At 42.8% G+C, this 18609-nt stretch overlaps 1 protein-coding gene across 2 annotated transcripts in view; it reads left to right on the top strand.

Moving 5' to 3' along the window:
- PREPL (prolyl endopeptidase like) overlaps positions 1-18609 on the top strand; it is a 63035-nt gene that overhangs the window by 17620 nt on the left and 26806 nt on the right. For both annotated transcript variants that reach the window (XM_060247610.1, XM_060247619.1), the window contains exon 8: positions 9364-9549. In XM_060247610.1, coding sequence (XP_060103593.1) covers positions 9364-9549 — 186 coding nt within the window. The remainder of the gene's footprint in view (positions 1-9363; positions 9550-18609) is intronic.

The raw sequence follows: 18609 nt of genomic DNA, 5'->3' as shown, positions 1-18609 counted from the left end.
GCTCTGAAGTCAGCTACACAATATCTTCTTGTGATCCCTCGTCCTAAGGACACCTGACTGGCTTCAACGAGGACCAGGACTTTTTAAGTCCAGCCCCCTACCTGGTGGAATGAGCTCCTGCTGGAGATCTGGGCCCTGCGGGACTTATCCAAGTTTCGCAGGGCCTGCAAGATGGAGCTTTTCCGCCAGGCTTTTAATTGATCCAGCAGGCATCCTCTGAAGTCACCGCTTCCCCAGCACCCTACTATCAAGGTGCTTAAGTTGTGTTGAAAGCTTCCAAACTACATGCTGCTGTGTGGTTTGTTGCCAATTATATGGATTATTTATTTATTTATTTATTTAGTGGACTTATATCCCGCCCTTCTCACCGAAGTGTCTCAGGGCGGCTCACAGCATAGTGATTCATACAATTTGATTTAAAACATTTACAAATACAATTAAAACCATAATTAATAAAACAAAGATAAGATAAAATCAGCGGTCTATAAAAGCATTTTGTTCCATCCAGAGGTGTTCTCATTATCAGTTAGGTGTTATAGGCCTGCCGGAAGAGGGCTGTCTTACAGGCCCTGCGGAACTGCCCTAGGTCCCGCAGGGCCCGTACCTCCTCCGGCAGCTGGTTCCACCAATGGGGTGCCGCTATTGAGAAGGCCCGATCCCTGGTGGATTTTAGGCGGGCCTCCTTTGGCCCAGGGACTACCAACAGGTTTTGTGAACCCGAGCGTAGTACTCTCTGGGGAACGTGTGGGGAGAGACGGTCCCTAAGGTAGACAGGTCCTAGGCCATATAGGGCTTTAAAGGTAATGACCAACACCTTGTACTGGACTCGGAATATTACTGGTTTTCTGATTTTACTGGTTTTCTGATTTGATTTGACATATTTGTAGTTACAATGCTGTTTAATTTTGATGTGGTTTACTTTAATGTTGTTTTAGTGTTGTACGTATAAACAATTTTATTAGTAACATATGGTAGTAGAACTATTTCTACAGCTTATAAAAAAAAAGCCTTAAGATGAAAGCATCATTCTACCCCACATCTTACTTTCCTCCCACCCCACCCCCCAATAATTGACCCCCGCCAGTGTTATTTTTTAGAAAACAGATATTAAAGGTACCTTTAACTATCAAGAAAAAACGAAAATTGATTAAGGAAAAAAAAAAAGAAAAGAAAGAAAACCCTTCAAAAGTTATATTCTTGTCTTAAAGGTCTTAATCTTCAAAAATTGTCCAGTGTCCTTTTATTTTCCACTCTTTTTCTACATATCTTCTGAATTTCTTCCACTCCCGATTAAAGAGTTCTAAATCACAGTCTCTTAATTTTCTTGTTAGCTTATCCATTTCACTCCATGACATAACTTTTAAAGTCCAGTCCCACTTTTCTGGTATTTTTTCTTGCTTCCACAACTGCGCATACAATGTCCTAGCAGCTGAGAGCAAGTACCATATTAAAGTTCTATCTTCTTTTGGAAAATTCTCCATTTGTAATCCCAGCAAAAATGTCTCTGCTTCTTTTTTAAATTCATATCCTAGGATCTTAGATATCTCTTGTTGAATCATCTGCCAAAACATTTTAGCTCTTTCACAAGTCCACCACATATGGTAGAAAGAGCCTTCATGCTTTTTACATTTCCAACACCTATCTGGCATCTTATTGTTCATCTTTGCTAATTTTTTTGGAGTCATGTACCATCTATACATCATCTTAAAACAGTTCTCTTTAATACTATGACATGTTGCGAGTTTCATAGAGTTTTTCCACAAATGTTCCCAAGATTCCATTTTTATTTCTTTATTTACATTAATTGCCCATTTTATCATTTGAGATTTCACTACTTCATCTTCTGTAGTCCATTGTAAAAGTAATTTGTACACTTTTGAAATTAATTTCTCATTATCTCCAAGCAGAACTCTTTCCATTTCTGTTTGCTCTTTCCTTATTCCTTCAGCTTTGATATCATTCTCCATCAAGCTTTTTATTTGTTGCATTTGAAACCAATCATATTTATAGTTCAATTCTTCTGCAGTTTTCATTTCTATTTTCCCACTTTGTATTTTTAGTAGTTGGTTGTATGATAGTTGTTTTTCCTTAACTGTTTTGGCCGTTAACTTTATCACTTCAGCCGGCACTATCCACAGAGGTCTTCTCTCATCGCCATATTTCTTGTACTTTATCCACACATTTAGTAAGTTGCTCCTTATATAATGGTGAGAGAAAAGACCGTCCATCTTCTTTTTCCCATAATACAAGTAGGCATGCCAGCCGAATTTTTTCCCATGGCCTTCTAACACTAGAAGTTTTTTATTTAATAACGTTATCCATTCTTTCAACCATACTAAACAAATTGCTTCATGATACAGTTTCAGATCTGGTAATTGAAACCCACCTCTCTCTTTTGCATCTATCAGGACTTTCATTTTAATTCTGGGTTTCCTCCCGGCCCACACAAATTCCGAGATTTTTCTTCTCCATTTATCAAATTGCCTAGCATCTTTCACAATGGGGATAGTTTGAAACAAATACATAATCCTTGGTAAGATATTCATTTTTACTGCAGCTATTCTGCCCAACAATGACAAATTGAGCTTGTTCCACTTTAGCATATCTTCTTCTATTTTGCGCCAGAGCTTTTCATAGTTGTTCCTAAACAGATCAATATTTTTCATTGTTATCTCTACCCCTAGGTATTTTACCTTAGAGGTAACTTCACAACCCGTTAGTCTTTGTAGTTCTTGTTGTCTATTTTTCTGCATATTCTTACATAAAATTTTTGATTTTTCTTTGTTTATGTAAAGTCCTGCCAACTCCCCAAACTCTTGTATTCTCGTTAACAACAACGGTGTAGCTTGTAAGGGATTTTCATTTATAAACATTATATCATCCGCAAATGCTCTATATTTATAGGTATACCCTTTTATTTGTAGTCCTTCTAAATCTTTTTCATCTTGGATCTGCATCAGTAAAATTTCAAGAGTCATTATGAACAACAATGGCGAAAGCGGGCAGCCTTGTCTAGTACCTTTACTAATTTTCATTTCGTCTGTAAGATCTGCATTGATGCACAACCTTGCCCTTTGTTCAAAATATATTGCCTTTATCATTCTTATAAAACTTTCTCCAAGCTCCATTTTTTCCATCACTGCAAACATGAAGTCCCAATTTAAATTGTCAAATGCTTTTTCTGCATCTGCAAAGAATAGTGCTACTTCCTTTTCTGGATGTCTTTCATAGTATTCTACAATATTTACAACAGTTCTAATATTGTCTCTTATTTGTCTTTTGGGGAGAAAACCAGCTTGGTCCTCCTTTATAAAATTTATCAGATATTGCTTAAGTCGTTCCGCCAGAATTCTTGTAAATATTTTATAATCATTGTTCAAAAGTGAAATTGGTCTATAATTTTTCACATTTGTGACGTCTCTTTCTTCTTTAGGTATCAAAGAAATAACAGCTTCCTTCCATGTATTTGGTACCTTCCCTTTAGCTCTTATTACATTCATCAGCTTCTGTAATTTTGGTATTAATTCATCTTTAAAAATTTTAAAATATTTAGCTGTATAACCGTCTGGCCCGGGAGCTTTATCACATTAATTGCTGCTTCAATTTCTATTTTTTCGATTGGGTCATTCAAAATTTTTCTCATATTTTCAGTTAAAGGCTCAATTTTTATTTTCTGTAAGTATTCATCTATCTTTTTTCTCTTTACTTCAGCACCTTTAAACAGCTTGGCATAGTACTTAAAAAATTCTCTTTTTATTCCCTCTTGAGTAACTACATCTCTTCCATCTATTACAATTCTACTAATTGTTTTGTTTTCTCTCTTTTTTTTCAGCTGCCACGCCAAGTATTTCCCTGTCTTATTTGCTCCTTCAAACGATTTCTGCTGAAGCCTTTTCAAGTTCCATTCCACTTCTTTGTTTAGTAAATGTCTTAGTTGAGTTTGTAATATTGATATTTCCCTTAGAATCTTTTTTTTCCCTGGTCTTTTCCTCAACGCACCTTCTTTTTTCTTTATTTCATTTTGAATGTCCAATAATTGTTTTTCTTTTTCCCTTTTATCTTTGTTGTTCAATGTAATCAACAACCCTCTCATTACTGCTTTATAAGTATCCCAGACCGTCTGGAAGTCAATATCTTCTTTATCATTCATTTGGAAAAATTCCTTAGTCTCTTTTCCCAGGAAAGTCACTGTTTCTTTGTTCTGTAGCAAATCTTCATTCAGTCTCCATCTTCTCAGTCTTTTGGACAATTTTGTAATCCACATTATTGGGTTATGGTCGGCACCGATTTTAGGCAAAATATCTATCTTCTTTGTTATAAGGCCTAAGTCTCTAGTTCCCCACAACATGTCAATTCTAGAAAAGGTCTTATGTCTTGCAGAAAAAAAAGTATAGTCCCGCACTTCAGGATTAAACTTTCTCCATATATCTTCCAAGTTTTCCTGTTTGACTAACTCAAAGAAAGACTTTGGCAATTTCCCTTCTTTCACACTATTTTTTTTCCCTCCGGATCTATCCAATGAGTTCTCAACTGTTCCATTAAAATCTCCCATTAAGAGTATTTGATCGTAGGTCAACTCATCTAGTTGTTGTATAATGTCTTTAAAAAAAACATCTTTTGCACCATTAGGTGCATATAGTCCCAATAACAGCATTTTTTCCCATTTGATGTTATTTCCACTGCTACAAATCTTCCATCTTTATCTTTAAACATCAGTTTTGGCTCCAAGTCCTGTTTAACATAAATGACTACTCCCCTTTTTTTCTGTTTGGCTAATGAAAAGAATTCCCTTCCCAATTGTTTATTCCATAAAAATTTATAATCCTTTTGTTTGATGTGTACTTCTTGCAGACAAATTATGTTACAATTTTGCTTCTTAATCCAATGAAAAGTTGCCCTTCTTTTTTGTGGTGAATTTAGTCCATTAACATTCCAAGACAGTAATTTGTAATCCATCATGGTGCAAATTCTTTATTTTCTTCAAAAAATCTCCTCAACTCTCTAGCATTTGTAATTGTTACTCTCTTCCCCTGAAGTTCAAAGCTCAAACCCTCAGGGATTAACCATCTGTACCTTGTGCCATTGTCTTTCAGTTTTTCTGTCAACTTTTTATATGTTCTCCTGTCGTTTATCACTTCTTTGGGTAGCTCCTTCATTATTCTCACTCTGCTACCTCTTATTATCAATGACTGTTCAAAGTTTTTCTTGATGATCCTTCCCACCATTTCCTTTGTCATAAATCTTACAACAACATTTCTTGGTAAGTTGTTTTTTTTGGCGTGTAACGAATTGACTCTATACATATGATCATACATATTCTTAGTCTTGTCAGGGTCTTCTTCTAAGAATTCTGCAATTATGTTTATTATATATCCTCTCAGATCATCATTCTCTTCCTCAGGTACTCCTCTCAAGCGTATCTGATTTTCCATTAATTTGCATTCGTGGATCGTCACTTTTTCTTGGACTTTCAGCAAGGTGGTATCATGTACTTTAACTTTCTCCTCCACTTCCTGTACTTTCTTGTCTATTTTCCCAATTTGGCCTTTAAGGTCATCCACTTCTTTTTTAATTACTGTAATAAGTTCTTCCTTCATTTCTTGCATCATTTTATTAACTCCTTTCATAATCCTGGCTTCCATAGCCTCCATTTGGTCCTGCATTTTTTCTAATGAGAGGGCTCTTGTTCGGGGCTGCCTGGGCTCTGACATTTAGGCAAGAAGCAGGGAAATAAAATAAAAATACCAAAAATTTCCGTCTCACAATTTACAAATTTGGCTACCAAGTTCAAAAGGTCTAAATTTTCTCTCTTATTTAGTCTTTGTTCTGTTCTTTTCTGAGCTTCCCAAGCCCAGATATATATTTTTAAAGAAATTTTTCCCCTTTAAAAAATGACAAAATTTTTAGTTTCACCAATTTGAAATTTGACAGTCAGGTTCAATAGAGCAGAGCTTGCCCTTTCCAGCAAGCCTATTTTCGCTGGTTTCTGAGCCTCCAAAGCCAAGATATTTATCAAAAAAGCCTTCAAAAATTCCAAGATGGCGGCCGCGATTTTTCCCCTTTAAAAAAAAATTTTTTTTCCCTTTTAAAGTCCTCCCAGGAGCCCACCAGTAATTTAGTCGATAGATCTTGTCCTCTTACCCTCTTTCCTGTCGATTCTGTCAATTTTTAAAGTCCCAGTTCTTTTTAAAACAATATTTTAAATCGGACCTCCCAGCAATGGCTGCCGATGTTTCTCTATGATGTAGAGTAGGCTTTTTCCTTTACTGCTTCCTGTCTCTATCAGCTTCAACTCTCATGGAAATCTCACGATACTTGACGCACTTCCTGTCTTGCTCAGAAGGGTTGAAGAGCTTTTCCAGTAGTATTCCAATGCAACGTGGCTATTTACATTTCAGGAAACCGCAAACCGCAAGTAGACACAACTAAATTTCCTTTTCGAATTTTAGCAGTTTTTAACACTGTCTTTTGTATTAAAACAGTCCCAACTTCTCAACTTCTTTCTTCTAATTGCAAGTTTTATATTTTCCCTTTCTTCCCACCTTTAATATATCCCTTTAGTCTGTAAATAACTCCGGAGTGAAAAGAGAGCTTCTGTACCTTTTTTTCTTCACTTATCCAAGTTCCACTGGTCTTCCAAAACTTTAGTTGTTTAGAATTGTCCCAGAAGGTTAGGATCTTGACGGGCTTATGCCAAATCGATGACTCTGAAAGATCTTGCAGACGATAACTATGCAAACTTCTGAGACCCCTCAAAGCCTCAAAGGAACCCCCTTCAGGGTTCCTTTTCAGCCAAGGTAAATCTCTTCCAAAGTTTTAAGTGCATGTCTTGGTCCTTTCTCTCACTGAGAAAGGTAGGCAGTGGGCTTAGATTGCCCTCCACTACCCCGAACAAGATCTTCAGCTTGCTCCCGATGTGAGAGACAACTCAGCCCGCCATTTTCCTCCCCGGAAGTCCTGTTGTTTTAGTGTTGTAAACCACCCTGAGCCCGCTTGTGGGATAGGGCAGGGTATCAATTAAAAATTAAATTAAATTAAATTAAAATACACTAATTTCAGACATTTTAATAATACTAGTTGCAGTTTGGGTGGGGTGCACCCTTCTTAAATCTTCGTCCGCGAAGCCAAGCCGAGAGTTGCAGTTACAATTTATCTTCCCAACTATGGTCTCATCATTTTGAAATGAACTCTAAAGTTCCATATCATCATCATCATTCAGAGGCTTAGTACCTGCCAGGCCTATAGCTATGGCAGGGCCCTTCAGGACCTGTCTCCCCAACTTACCGCCAAGGTTCCCTGACTTCCCATCAGGAAGGGAGTGAGGGAGACCTGGGGGTGGGGATGGCACAGGCAAAGTGAGGGAGCTGGCAGTAGACAGCTGAGCCAGCCCCAAAACTCGCCTTCGCTTGGTGGAGGGAGGAGCAAATAGGCAAATGGATAGAAGGGTAGCACTGAACCACACCCATGCCATGCCAGGGCCTTGGGAGCTCTTCTCAAGCCAGCACTGTCTGGAGGAAAGCTGGAGATAGATTCCTGTCTGATGTAGCAGATGCCATCTGGGAAGAAGGGGGGCTGCATGAAAGGGGAGGGAGGGACTAGGACCATGTCTTCCTTTTGCAGCACTAATGTACCTGGGGAGGAAGGGAACAGTGGAGCAAGGGCAGCTGCTAGGATTGCTCTTCTAGACAACTTCCACAAGCAGTGCTGGGAGCTGAGGCAGGTGCTCATTCCTGGAGGGACAGTGCCATGGACCTTATTAGGGGGTTTTGCATCAGTGCACTGCCTGCCCGGCTCCACCTGCTGGCACCCTGCCCTGCCCTCCTCCTCAACTTTGCCCAACCCTCCATTCCCACACTGGTCCTCCAATCCATTAATGCTTGAGGGGAAAAACAGGGATGCCATTTGCACCAGACTGCAGCTGAGACCCCACCACAGCTCTGCCTGCCATGTGTAGCACTTCCTCTCCCCCCTCCTCCTCCCCTTGATCCACTGGCCAAGGTGAGTGGAGAGGGAAGGAAGTGAGTATTTTTGGAATTTGTTGTATTTTTTTAATTGTAATTGTTTTATTTTTAATTTTGTCAGAACGCTTCCCTCCATTGCCCCCTGACTGGAAATATCCTTGCTACAGCCCTGGTGCCTGCCCCTACCACACTACCCAATGTGGGAGCACTCATCTCAATTTTTTTTTGTTTTTATGTTAAATATATTGTTTGGATTTTGATCCCCCCATGAAGTTCACTTGAGTGCCCTTGGACTACACATTTTCTTTCAGTCTAACCTATCTCAAAGGATTGCTGTAAAAATTGAATGGTGAAGGATGAAATTATGTACACTGTCCTGGTCTTAAATAAAGGTCAGGATAAAGATATGATAGAAATATGAGTGAAGTTTCAGATTTCCCATAAAGCAGTGCCTGCCCATTTCATAAATCTTCTGCTTATTTTTTGTGGTCACCTTTTACTAAAGCTGTGTGTTCTGCATCTCAGTGCTGAAATATTTTGTTTGGTTTGGTTTAAAATCAACAACTGGTTACCTGTCATGTAGCAAGACTGCACAATTCCATTCATGGATATTGTGTTCAATGGATATTTCACAGTGCTGGGTTAGGTATAGTGCTATTTTTAAAAATCCAGATTTATGTTATCTTTTTAAAAGACTCTAGTTCCAGTGTGAAGGAGTTCATGCTGCTATTTCCTACCCCATTTTTATTGCATTTCAGTCCTCAGTGTGTAGATCCCTCACAGCTGTTGTCATTACATTCATTTTTACAATATATGCTGTTCTAGAAGGATGATTCTGCCTATTTCCATTCCTTAGCCCTTGTGGACTCCATTTCATCATTTTATTGTCTTTCCTGCTGAGATGTTTGGAAGCATATAGAAATGCTGCAAAAGAAGTTGAAAAAAAATATATCAAACATTGTTCAGCTGGGTACTATATTGATTGATGGCTGGTACTTGAGCAGAAGCAGAAAATGTGTTATTCGGTTGGTTATGCCTTCCTTTGTTCTATTACCCTCAAGTGGTCAAAAGTTAACAGCCATATATAGTATATATACATTACCTCCTGCTTCAGGGGACAGTGGGAAAGAGATTGTAGGTTCACCATTTCATCTGAAGATAACTAGGAATTAAGGATGAAACACCTGACTACTTTCAGATGCTATGAAACTGGACAAATACAGCTACCTCCCCAGAGAATCCCAAATTAGCTACTAAGATGTATGTAACCAATCACCAATGGAAGGTTATCACAATGCAAGTCTAAGTTAACTAAGCCTGTGTCCCTCACATTCCAAGAATGTTCATGTGTCATACAATTTTAGTTTCAATATAAGCATGTGGATTTTTCTTTGTTTTATAGCTGATAAAGGCTCCAGTTGATTCATGTGGTTTGGAGAATTGGCAGTCCATATATGCAGTAAAAGAAAAGTCCAAATTAATTGAACTGGAGATGTTTAAAGATCACTGTGTTGTGTTTTTTAAATACTACGGTCGCCTCTACATAGACAATATTTCTCTAGCATCAAACTCCATTCACAGGGTTAAGGTAAATGTTTTATTTAAAATACCCTTTTTTTACGTTTAAAAGATCGATAGATAAACTTGGAAGCACAGGTTGGTTGTGGTAGTTTATCAGTTAGCCTCATATCTTTTGAGATGAACAAAACATTCATTCAGTTTATCAGAAGTAATCAGGTTATGTTAAAATGAACTACTGAGAGAGGCAGTATAGAATAATAGAGTATGAATATCGCAAACTCATATTTGAGCTCCAAAACAAAGGTTCCTACTCAATGTGACTGAGGTCCAGCATCAGCATCTTAATGGGATAGCCATGTTACCCATATAACTGTGTTATTAAACTATTTCTGTGCTGCCTTTCCATTTAAATGCAAACATCAAGACATTAAAATATTTCAACATTAAAAGGGTATTTGTTCATATATAAAATAATTCAATGAATAAATATATATCAAAACTGGGAAGGAGGACAAATAACAGTTATTGGACTATGCCAAATAAAATGAAAAAGTCTTTATTCACTGGCAGAAGGCAATGATACAGGGAGACAGATGAATGTCCAAAATTCCAAAGCTTTGACACTCCAGCCGAGAAGACTGGGGTTGCCACCTGTCCAGCCTAACTCTAACCCTAACCCAAAGGTGGGCCTGGAGATGACTATTGTGGATGGGTAGGTTCATATGGGAGAAGGCAGTCCTTAAGGTATGCTAGTCCCAAGCCATATAGGGCTTTAAAAATTAATATCAGCAGCTTGAATTGAACCTGGAAGCAAATTAGGAGCTAGGATAGATAGAACAAGGTCCCTGTGACCCATTCCAGTTAACATTCTGGCTACAGAATTCTGTACAAACCATAACTGCTGGACAGTCCTCAAGGACATAGAATGCATGGAAGTAATTTAGTCTAGGGCATGCACCATGGTGGCATGATCTTTCCTGCCAAGAAAGGTCCACAGCTGACCCACCAGCCAAAGCTGGTGAGCAATACCCCTGGCCATTGCTGCCATTTTGTTACCCAACAGCAGACCTAGGTCCAGCAGCACCCTCAAACTACAAATCTGGGGAAGTATCTTGCATCTCCTCCCTTGTCTTTCATCATCCATAGCCCTTCAGTAAACCTAAGGGCTGCCTGGGCTCTTTGATCTGAGAGAGGGCACCTAGGAATAATGTGTTTGCTGCTGTGACCCTAGAATTTCTGTTATAAAGTAAAAATATCTGCTAAAAGACTGACCAATAGCAAATAGTTTTTGATACCATCTTTTGTGTGCACGAAAAAGCTCATACCTTCAATAAATCTTTGTTGGTCTTAAAGGTGCTGCTGGACTCAAATTTGGTTCTACAGCTTCTTATGGTAGTACTGTTACTGGTACTTCAGTAGATGAGATCTTAAGGTATTCTATGATGTCCTCTGTCATAGAATAACATCGGTTCAGCTGTTGATATTTCTAGTTGGGCCTTGACTCTATCTCCTCTCCTTAGACTCAAGGAAGCTTTAAAAAGCAGCAGAAGCTGCAAGGACACAAAAACAACATAAAGTGTACAGCAGCAAGTTTAAAACAATTTTACTTATTTGTCATTTGTTTATATACATATACCCCAGTATACATCCTGGAGTGTGAACTCAAATGGGCTTTAGAAAGCATTACTAACAACAAAACGAGCAGAGATGATGGTATCCCAGTTGAGCTATTCAAAGTCCTAAAAGATGATGCTGTTAAAGTGATGCACACATTATGTCAACAAATTTGAAAAGCACAACAGTGGCCACAGGATTGGAAAAGATCAGTTTATATTCCAATCCCAAAGAAGGGTAATGCTGTGGAATGTTCAAACTATTGCACCATTGCATTCATTTCACATGCCAGCAAGGTCATGTTAAAGATTCCACAAGCTAGGCTTAAGCAGTATGTAGATCGGGAACTACCAGACTTTCAAGCTGGGTTTCGGAGAGGTAGAGGAACTAGAGATCAAATTGCCAACATTCGATGGATTATGGAGAAAGCATGGGAGTATCAGAAAAACGTCTATTTCTGCTTCATTGACTGTGCTAAAGCCTTTGATTGTGTGCATCACAACAAACTGTGGCAAGTCCTTAAAGAGATGGGAGTACCAGACCACCTCACATGCCTCCTGAGAAACCTGTATAAGGGTCAAGAAGCAACGGTCAGAACGGGATATGGAACAACTGTTTGGTTTGGAATAGGAAAAGGAGTTCGACAAGGATGTATATTGTCACCCTGCTTATTTAATTTATATGCAGAGTACATCATGCGGAATGCTGGCCTGGATAAAGCACAAGTCGGAATTAAGATTGCCGGGAAAAAACGTCAACAACCTCAGATATGCAGATGACACAACTCTAATGGCAGAAAGTGAGCAGGACCTAAAGAACCTCTTGCTAAGGGTGAAAGAGGACAGCACAAAAGTAGGCTTGAAACTCAACATCAAAAAAATTAAGATCATGGCATCCAGCCCCATCACACCTTGACAAATAGAAGGGAAAGACATGGAAGTAGTGACAGACTTCACATTTCTGGGATCCAAGATCACTGCAGATGGTGACTGTAGCCATGAAATTAAAAGACGTTTGCTCCTTGGGAGGACAGCTATGGCGAAACTGGGCAGTATAATAAAAAGTAGAGACATCACCCTGCCAACAAAAGTCCGTATAGTCAAAGGGATGGTATTCCCAGTAGTAATGTATGGCTGTGAGAGCTGGACCATAAGGAAGGCCGAGCGCAGAAGAATAGATGCTTTTGAGCTGTGATGCTGAAGAAGACTCTTGAGAGTCCCTTGGACTGCAAGAAGATCAAATCAGCCAGTCCTAAGGGAAATCAACCCAGACTGTTCCCTGGAAGGTCAGATGCTGAAGCTGAAGCTCAAATACTTTGGCCACCAAATGAGAAGGGAGCACTCACTGGAGAAGATCCTGATGCTAGGAATGACAGAAGGCAAAAGAAGAAAGGGACGGCAAAAGATGAGATGGCTGGACAGTGTTACTGATGTAACAAACACGAATTTGGGCAGACTTCGGAAGATGGTGGAAGACAGGAGGGCCTGGCGTGACTTTGTCCATAGGGTCGCAAAGAGTCGGAATCGACAGTGCAACTGAACAACAACCCCAGTTTTATACCCAATGTGGACCCAAAGCCCCTTACAAAAGTGTTCATCCCTCCTTTTTATCCTCTTATCAACAACAGTATGTGGTAAGTTAGGCTGAAAGAATGACTGGTCCCCCAATAAGCTTCTATGGTAAAGTAGGGTTTCAAACCCAGATCTCACAAATCCAAGTCCAGCACTCTAACCATTACACCACTCTGTATCAGTTCTGCGACATTTATGCTGCAGCAACTCTCCCGTTTATTCTTTTTAATGTTCCTTATTGGAACCACTGCATAGGAGTTTGGAGCATGATCAAAAGTGACATGGGTATGCCTTCTACATTTTTCTGCTATCTACTAGAAAGTTATCTTAACCTTAACATAATGAGAGTAAGATCAAGATCGGTAGTTGTGTTTTTTTGTCTTTAGCAACAGAAAAGTGTACCTTTAAGATGAACAGAATTTGTAGCAAGGTATGACCTTTCATGAGTCACTGCTCACTTTTTCAGATAATGAGACCAAGTATGGTATAGCTGTTAAAGTGTTAGACTAGGACCAGGAAGACCCAAGTTTGAATCCCTGCTTGTCATGAAATTTGCTAGGTTATCTTGTGCCAGTCATCCTCTCTCTTAGCCTGATTTGCCTCACAGAGTTGTGATGAAGATAAAATGGGGGAGAAAACAGTGTTCACTACACTTAGCTCATTGGAGGAAGGACAAGATAAAGTGTAATAATAAATAAAATAGACCCTCTTTTCCAGCTGATACAGGAATTGAGGGTGAGCCAACTGCCCACTTGAATGAGGCAGAGAAGGAGGAGGCTCTTAAATGGGGTTACCCACCTGCTATCTCATTCTCTCTGCATGCTCTTCCAAGAAGTTTCCCTCAGTGGTTCCTGTTTGATGGGTATTTTTCCAACTGAGGTGATAAAGGGTCCTGAACTGGCCTTATGGCTCTTCTCCCATAGACCTAGCTTTTTCAAGCATGCCTTAACATGGAAGAGACAAAATACTTTTCAGACGCAGGCATCAGAAGCAATAAACCACCATACTGAAGACACCTGTTCCTAAAGTAGTAACACTGGGAGTGTGCAAAGTCCAACAGAAACTTTAAAGGGCAAGATGAATTGTAAAGAATTTGAAAAGAAAGTTCAGGGTCATACCCCCCCAAACAGGGGCATGAAAAATTCCCAGAACTAGATTGACACCTTGCCAGTATGGAAACTGTGTGATAAAGCCAGTGGGGGAGTCTGTGATAACTGTCTGTGCTTCCAGACTGGATGGAATTTCCTATCTTAAAGGATAATTAATACTTTTCTGCCTTCGTGAACAAATGAACATGATGGGATGGGGTATCTGAATGGGATAAAGAGGGCTAGATAAAATTAAAGGGATCATTGATCTAGGTTTCTGACATACCACAAAGGCATCATCATAGCTGTGTTGTCTGCTCCCATCCGTGAAGGTCAGGGTTTTAAATGCTGTTTAAGCAGAGGTGGTGTGCTACATAGTTTGACCAGAATGGTCTCTGTTATAATACAAGAATGTAGATGCATTAACACACAGGAAAGCCCTGATCTCACAAAACATACTTTCCTGAGAAAGAAGCAAATCAGTTCTTCAGATTTCAAGCTGTGAAGAAATTAGCTTCCTTTACAGTGATAAATAAGCAGAATGGAGATGACCATTTGTCCACCTGCCAGAAAGGGCCAATGTAGATGACTATTTGATATCCTGAGTTAAGCCATAAAGGTTTTGGAATGTGTGCCTTGATTTGATTGGAGAAAATGGACACAATGATACACATGGATACTCAAACCCAATTTCATGATAGTTGAAAGGGAAACCCTCCCAGCTGAGATAGGATGGGTTAAACCGTTTGGACACCTTGTCAGAGGTTTACAAGCTAAGGATCAGGGAATAAGAGGGGAAATGAGGTATGACTTGGCCAGCCTCTGCTTTTCAAAGTCCCAAAAGATTCATGTCCATTCCAGGAAAGGGTATGCCAAGGTTACCCCAGTGACTGTACAACTTAGTTTTATGGGTTTTATTTCCTTTCTTAGTTCTTTTACACCCTATACTGTTTTTATACAGTGCTCTAGTTCCCTTGCATGCTAGTGAATTGAGATTGAATTTTAGTCAATAAGGATCTATTCCTTTTAAAGATCTGAGACTCAGGTCAAAATTCTCAACCAGGGTACCTGATTGCTCTTCCATGCAGAAACAAGAAACTACTGACTGGACTACAGACAGCAGGCCAAAGATGGAGTTTGTGTGAAGGAGTTTGCACAGAGACAAGCCTTATCTGTGCTTCAGGCTGTGGATAGAGAAAGGAAGGGCAGAGCTTGAACAGTGGTGGCCATACTGAAGAAAGGGGGAAAGAAGAGGGGCTAAGGGAAAGCCGAAGTCCCCTCTCATTCACGCAGATTTCTCATTGCCTTGTGGGCAGAGAGTGGGAAGTAGGGTGACCATAATGTCTGAAGGCCAGCCAGGGACACCTGGGGGGGGGAAGGTAGGGGTGTGCGCGCGCGAAGTGCGCGTGCCGCCGGAAACAGGAAGTGACGTCACTTCCGGTGATGTCATGCCACCGCCGGAAGCAGAAAGTGACACCACTTCCTGTGACATCATTTCCCCGCGTCACCTGCCGGAAACGGGAAGTGACATCACTTCCTCTGACATCACTTCTCCCAAATGCCACTGCCGGAAACAGGAAGTGACTTCACAGCACTTCCTGTGACGTCCCCAAAAATCCCCCAAATATCACCGCCGGAAACAATTTTGTTCTCAAATCCTGTATATACTTCATCAGTATATGGGATAAGGCACTTTCTCAACTGTGCTGCATAATGCAGCCTATTTATTTTGTCCTGTTTGCTCTGTTGGCTCTATCTGCGCCACCTTCATCACTTTCGGGGTGCGGATCCCCCAGTGGGGTGGTCTCCCGACTCCCTCCGCCGGCTGTTTCTGATAGCCCTGCGCCCCCTCTTTCATTTGATATGTGTCCCGTGCGGGTGCCACCCTCCCGCCGGGAGATGCCGCAAAATGAGCCCCCTTGAGGCTTATGGCGGCAGGGCTCGGGGGAAGCGAGCTAGACTGCTGTTCTTTTGAGGGGTTATAGAGTGTTTCGAGCCCGTCCCTGTGGCATCGGTCTCATCGTTGTGGGACCCAGGGGGCCGGCGCAGCGGCCCGCCGAAGCAGCCTGTCACTAATAACACAGGTCGAGATGCAGGACAGGAACCCGGAAGTGACCGACAGGCTGCTTCAGCAGGCCGCTGCGCCGGCCCCCTGGGCCCTACAACGATGGGACCGATGCCACAGGGACGGGCTCGAAACACTCTATAACCCCTCAAAAGAACAGCAGTCTAGCTCGCTTCCCTCGAGCCCTGCCGCCATAAGCCTCAAGGGGGCTCATTTTGCGGCATCTCCCGGCGGGAGGGTGGCACCCGCACGGGACACATATCAAATGAAAGAGGGGGCGCAGGGCTATCAGAAACAGCCGGCGGAGGGAGTCGGGAGACCACCCCACTGGGGGATCCGCACCCCGAAAGTGATGAAGGTGGCGCAGATAGAGCCAACAGAGCAAACAGGACAAAATAAATAGGCTGCATTATGCAGCACAGTTGAGAAAGTGCCTTATCCCATATACTGATGAAGTAAATACAGGATCTGAGAACAAAATTGCACCAGAAGACACAAACACAAAGCTCCCTTACACTGAATCAGTGCTTGGGTCCACCAAAGTCAGTATTGTCCACTCCAGTCACAAACACAAAGCTCCCTTACACTGAATCAGTGCTTGGATCCACCAAAGTCAGTATTGTCACATAAGAACATAAGAGAAGCCATGTTGGATCAGGCCAATGGCCCATCCAGTCCAACACTCTGTGTCACATAAGAACATAACAGAAGCCCTGTTGGATCAGGCCAGTGGCCCATCCAGTCCAACACTCTGCGTCACATAAGAACATAAGAGAAGCCCTGTTGGATCAGGCCAGTGGCCCATCCAGTCCAACACTCTGCGTCACATAAGAACATAAGAGAAGCCCTGTTGGATCAGGCCAGTGGCCCATCCAGTCCAACACTCTGCGTCACATAAGAACATAAGAGAAGCCCTGTTGGATCAGGCCAGTGGCCCATCCAGTCCAACACTCTGCGTCACATAAGAACATAAGAGAAGCCCTGTTGGATCAGGCCAGTGGCCCATCCAGTCCAACACTCTGCGTCACATAAGAACATAAGAGAAGCCCTGTTGGATCAGGCCAGTGGCCCATCCAGTCCAACACTCTGCGTCACATAAGAACATAACAGAAGCCCTGTTGGATCAGGCCAGTGGCCCCTCCAGTCCAACACTCTGTGTCACATAAGAACATAACAGAAGCCCTGTTGGATCAGGCCAGCGGCCCCTCCAGTCCAACACTCTGTGTCACATAAGAACATGAGGGAGGGAAAGGAAGGAAGGGGGAGGGAGGGAAGGAAGGAAGGAAGGAAGGGGGGAGGGAGGGAAGGAAGGAAGGGAGGAGGGAAGGAAGGAAGGGAAGGGAGTGACGGAAGGGAGGGAAGGAAGGAAGAAAGGAAGGGAGGAGGGAGGGAAGGAAGGGAGGGAGGAGGGAGGGAAGAAAGGAAGGCCGCCCCCCCGCCCCCCCCCCCCGCGCTTTCGGCCCCCTTACCTGATTCCAGGGCGGCGGAGAGTCCAGCGGCGGCGGCGGCGAGTCCTGCGGGACTGCGGCGGCGGCCTCGCGGCGAGGGAGGGAGGGAGCTGCCGGCGCTGGCCTCTGGAGGCCTCCAGGGACCAGCGCCGGGCCTCTCCGCTACCGGCGCTGGCCTCTGGAGGCCTCCAGGGACCAGCGCCGGCTGCTCCGCGGCTTCCCCGCGGCCTCCGCTGGTCCCTGGAGGCCCTCCAGAGACTCTGGAGGGCCTCCAGGGACCAGCGGAGGCCGCGGGGAGGCCTTCGCTGGCCGGCGCTGGTCCCGGAAGGCCTTCCAGAGGCTCTGGAAGGCCTTCCGGGACCAGCGCCGGGTGCTCCGCGGCGTCCCCGCGGCCTCCGCTGGTCCCTGGAGGCCCTCCAGAGACTCTGGAGGGCCTCCAGGGACCAGCGGAGGCCGCGGGGAGGCCTCCGCCACCGCCGCCGGGCCCCGCGCGCGGGCGGGGAAGGCGGCGAGTGAGGGAGGGAGCATCCCTGCGCGTGCGCAGGGGCCCTGCGCAGGGACGCTCCCTCCCTCACTCGCCGCCTTCCCCGCCGGCGCCCGCGGCCCACCGCCTCCGGGGCTGGCTAAACCGGGACCTTTAATGGTCCCGGTATAGGCAGCCCGGGAGCCGGGATTGGGTAGCCAGAACCGGGAATGTCCCGGGAGACCGGGACGGTCTGGCCACCCTAGTGGGAAGGGGAGGAGGGGAGGGGAGTCTTTTATAGTCTCTACCCGAATCCTTCTAGATGCAGTTACTACATATAAGACATCAGAAGAACAGGACTAAAAAACCACCAGGGGTAGAAGAAATAAGGAGATTCAGTAATGAAGCTTAAACCTATTTACAGATAACACATAGTGTTGACTCCTGAATGTGCAAAACAGTTATCAGCCAAGCTTTTATTATTGAGGCAAAGGCTGGCCTTCCTTCAACTGAAGGATTCTCAGAGTATAAATGTGAGTTCCTATCAGAAACCACCGGTCTCACTAGTTTCCTTCAGAAACTGGGCTTTGAGATTGCTACAATTTTTTCCTCTGGCATTCCCTGTGGTAGCCTGTTTGCCCTCAAAAATCAGACTGAGATTTACATAGTTTCCTTAGATAGTGATTGCATTGTCTGTTAACATTTTCATGGCTGGCCTGGAGCAATGCTTCCTAAACTCCTGCACACTCACACCTCTCCTGTACCTGCATTACATTGTTGACATTTTTATGGTATGGATACATGGTAAAGAAGCCTGGGACATATTCTACCAGGCATTCAACAACTTTCATTCACCATCAACCTGACAATGAATGAAT

This window comes from Heteronotia binoei, chromosome 1 (genome assembly GCF_032191835.1).
Source record: "Heteronotia binoei isolate CCM8104 ecotype False Entrance Well chromosome 1, APGP_CSIRO_Hbin_v1, whole genome shotgun sequence".
Classification (NCBI taxonomy): domain Eukaryota; kingdom Metazoa; phylum Chordata; class Lepidosauria; order Squamata; family Gekkonidae; genus Heteronotia; species Heteronotia binoei.
The sequence above is the reverse complement of the archived record's forward strand: the minus strand, read 5'-3'. Positions and strand labels throughout refer to the sequence as shown.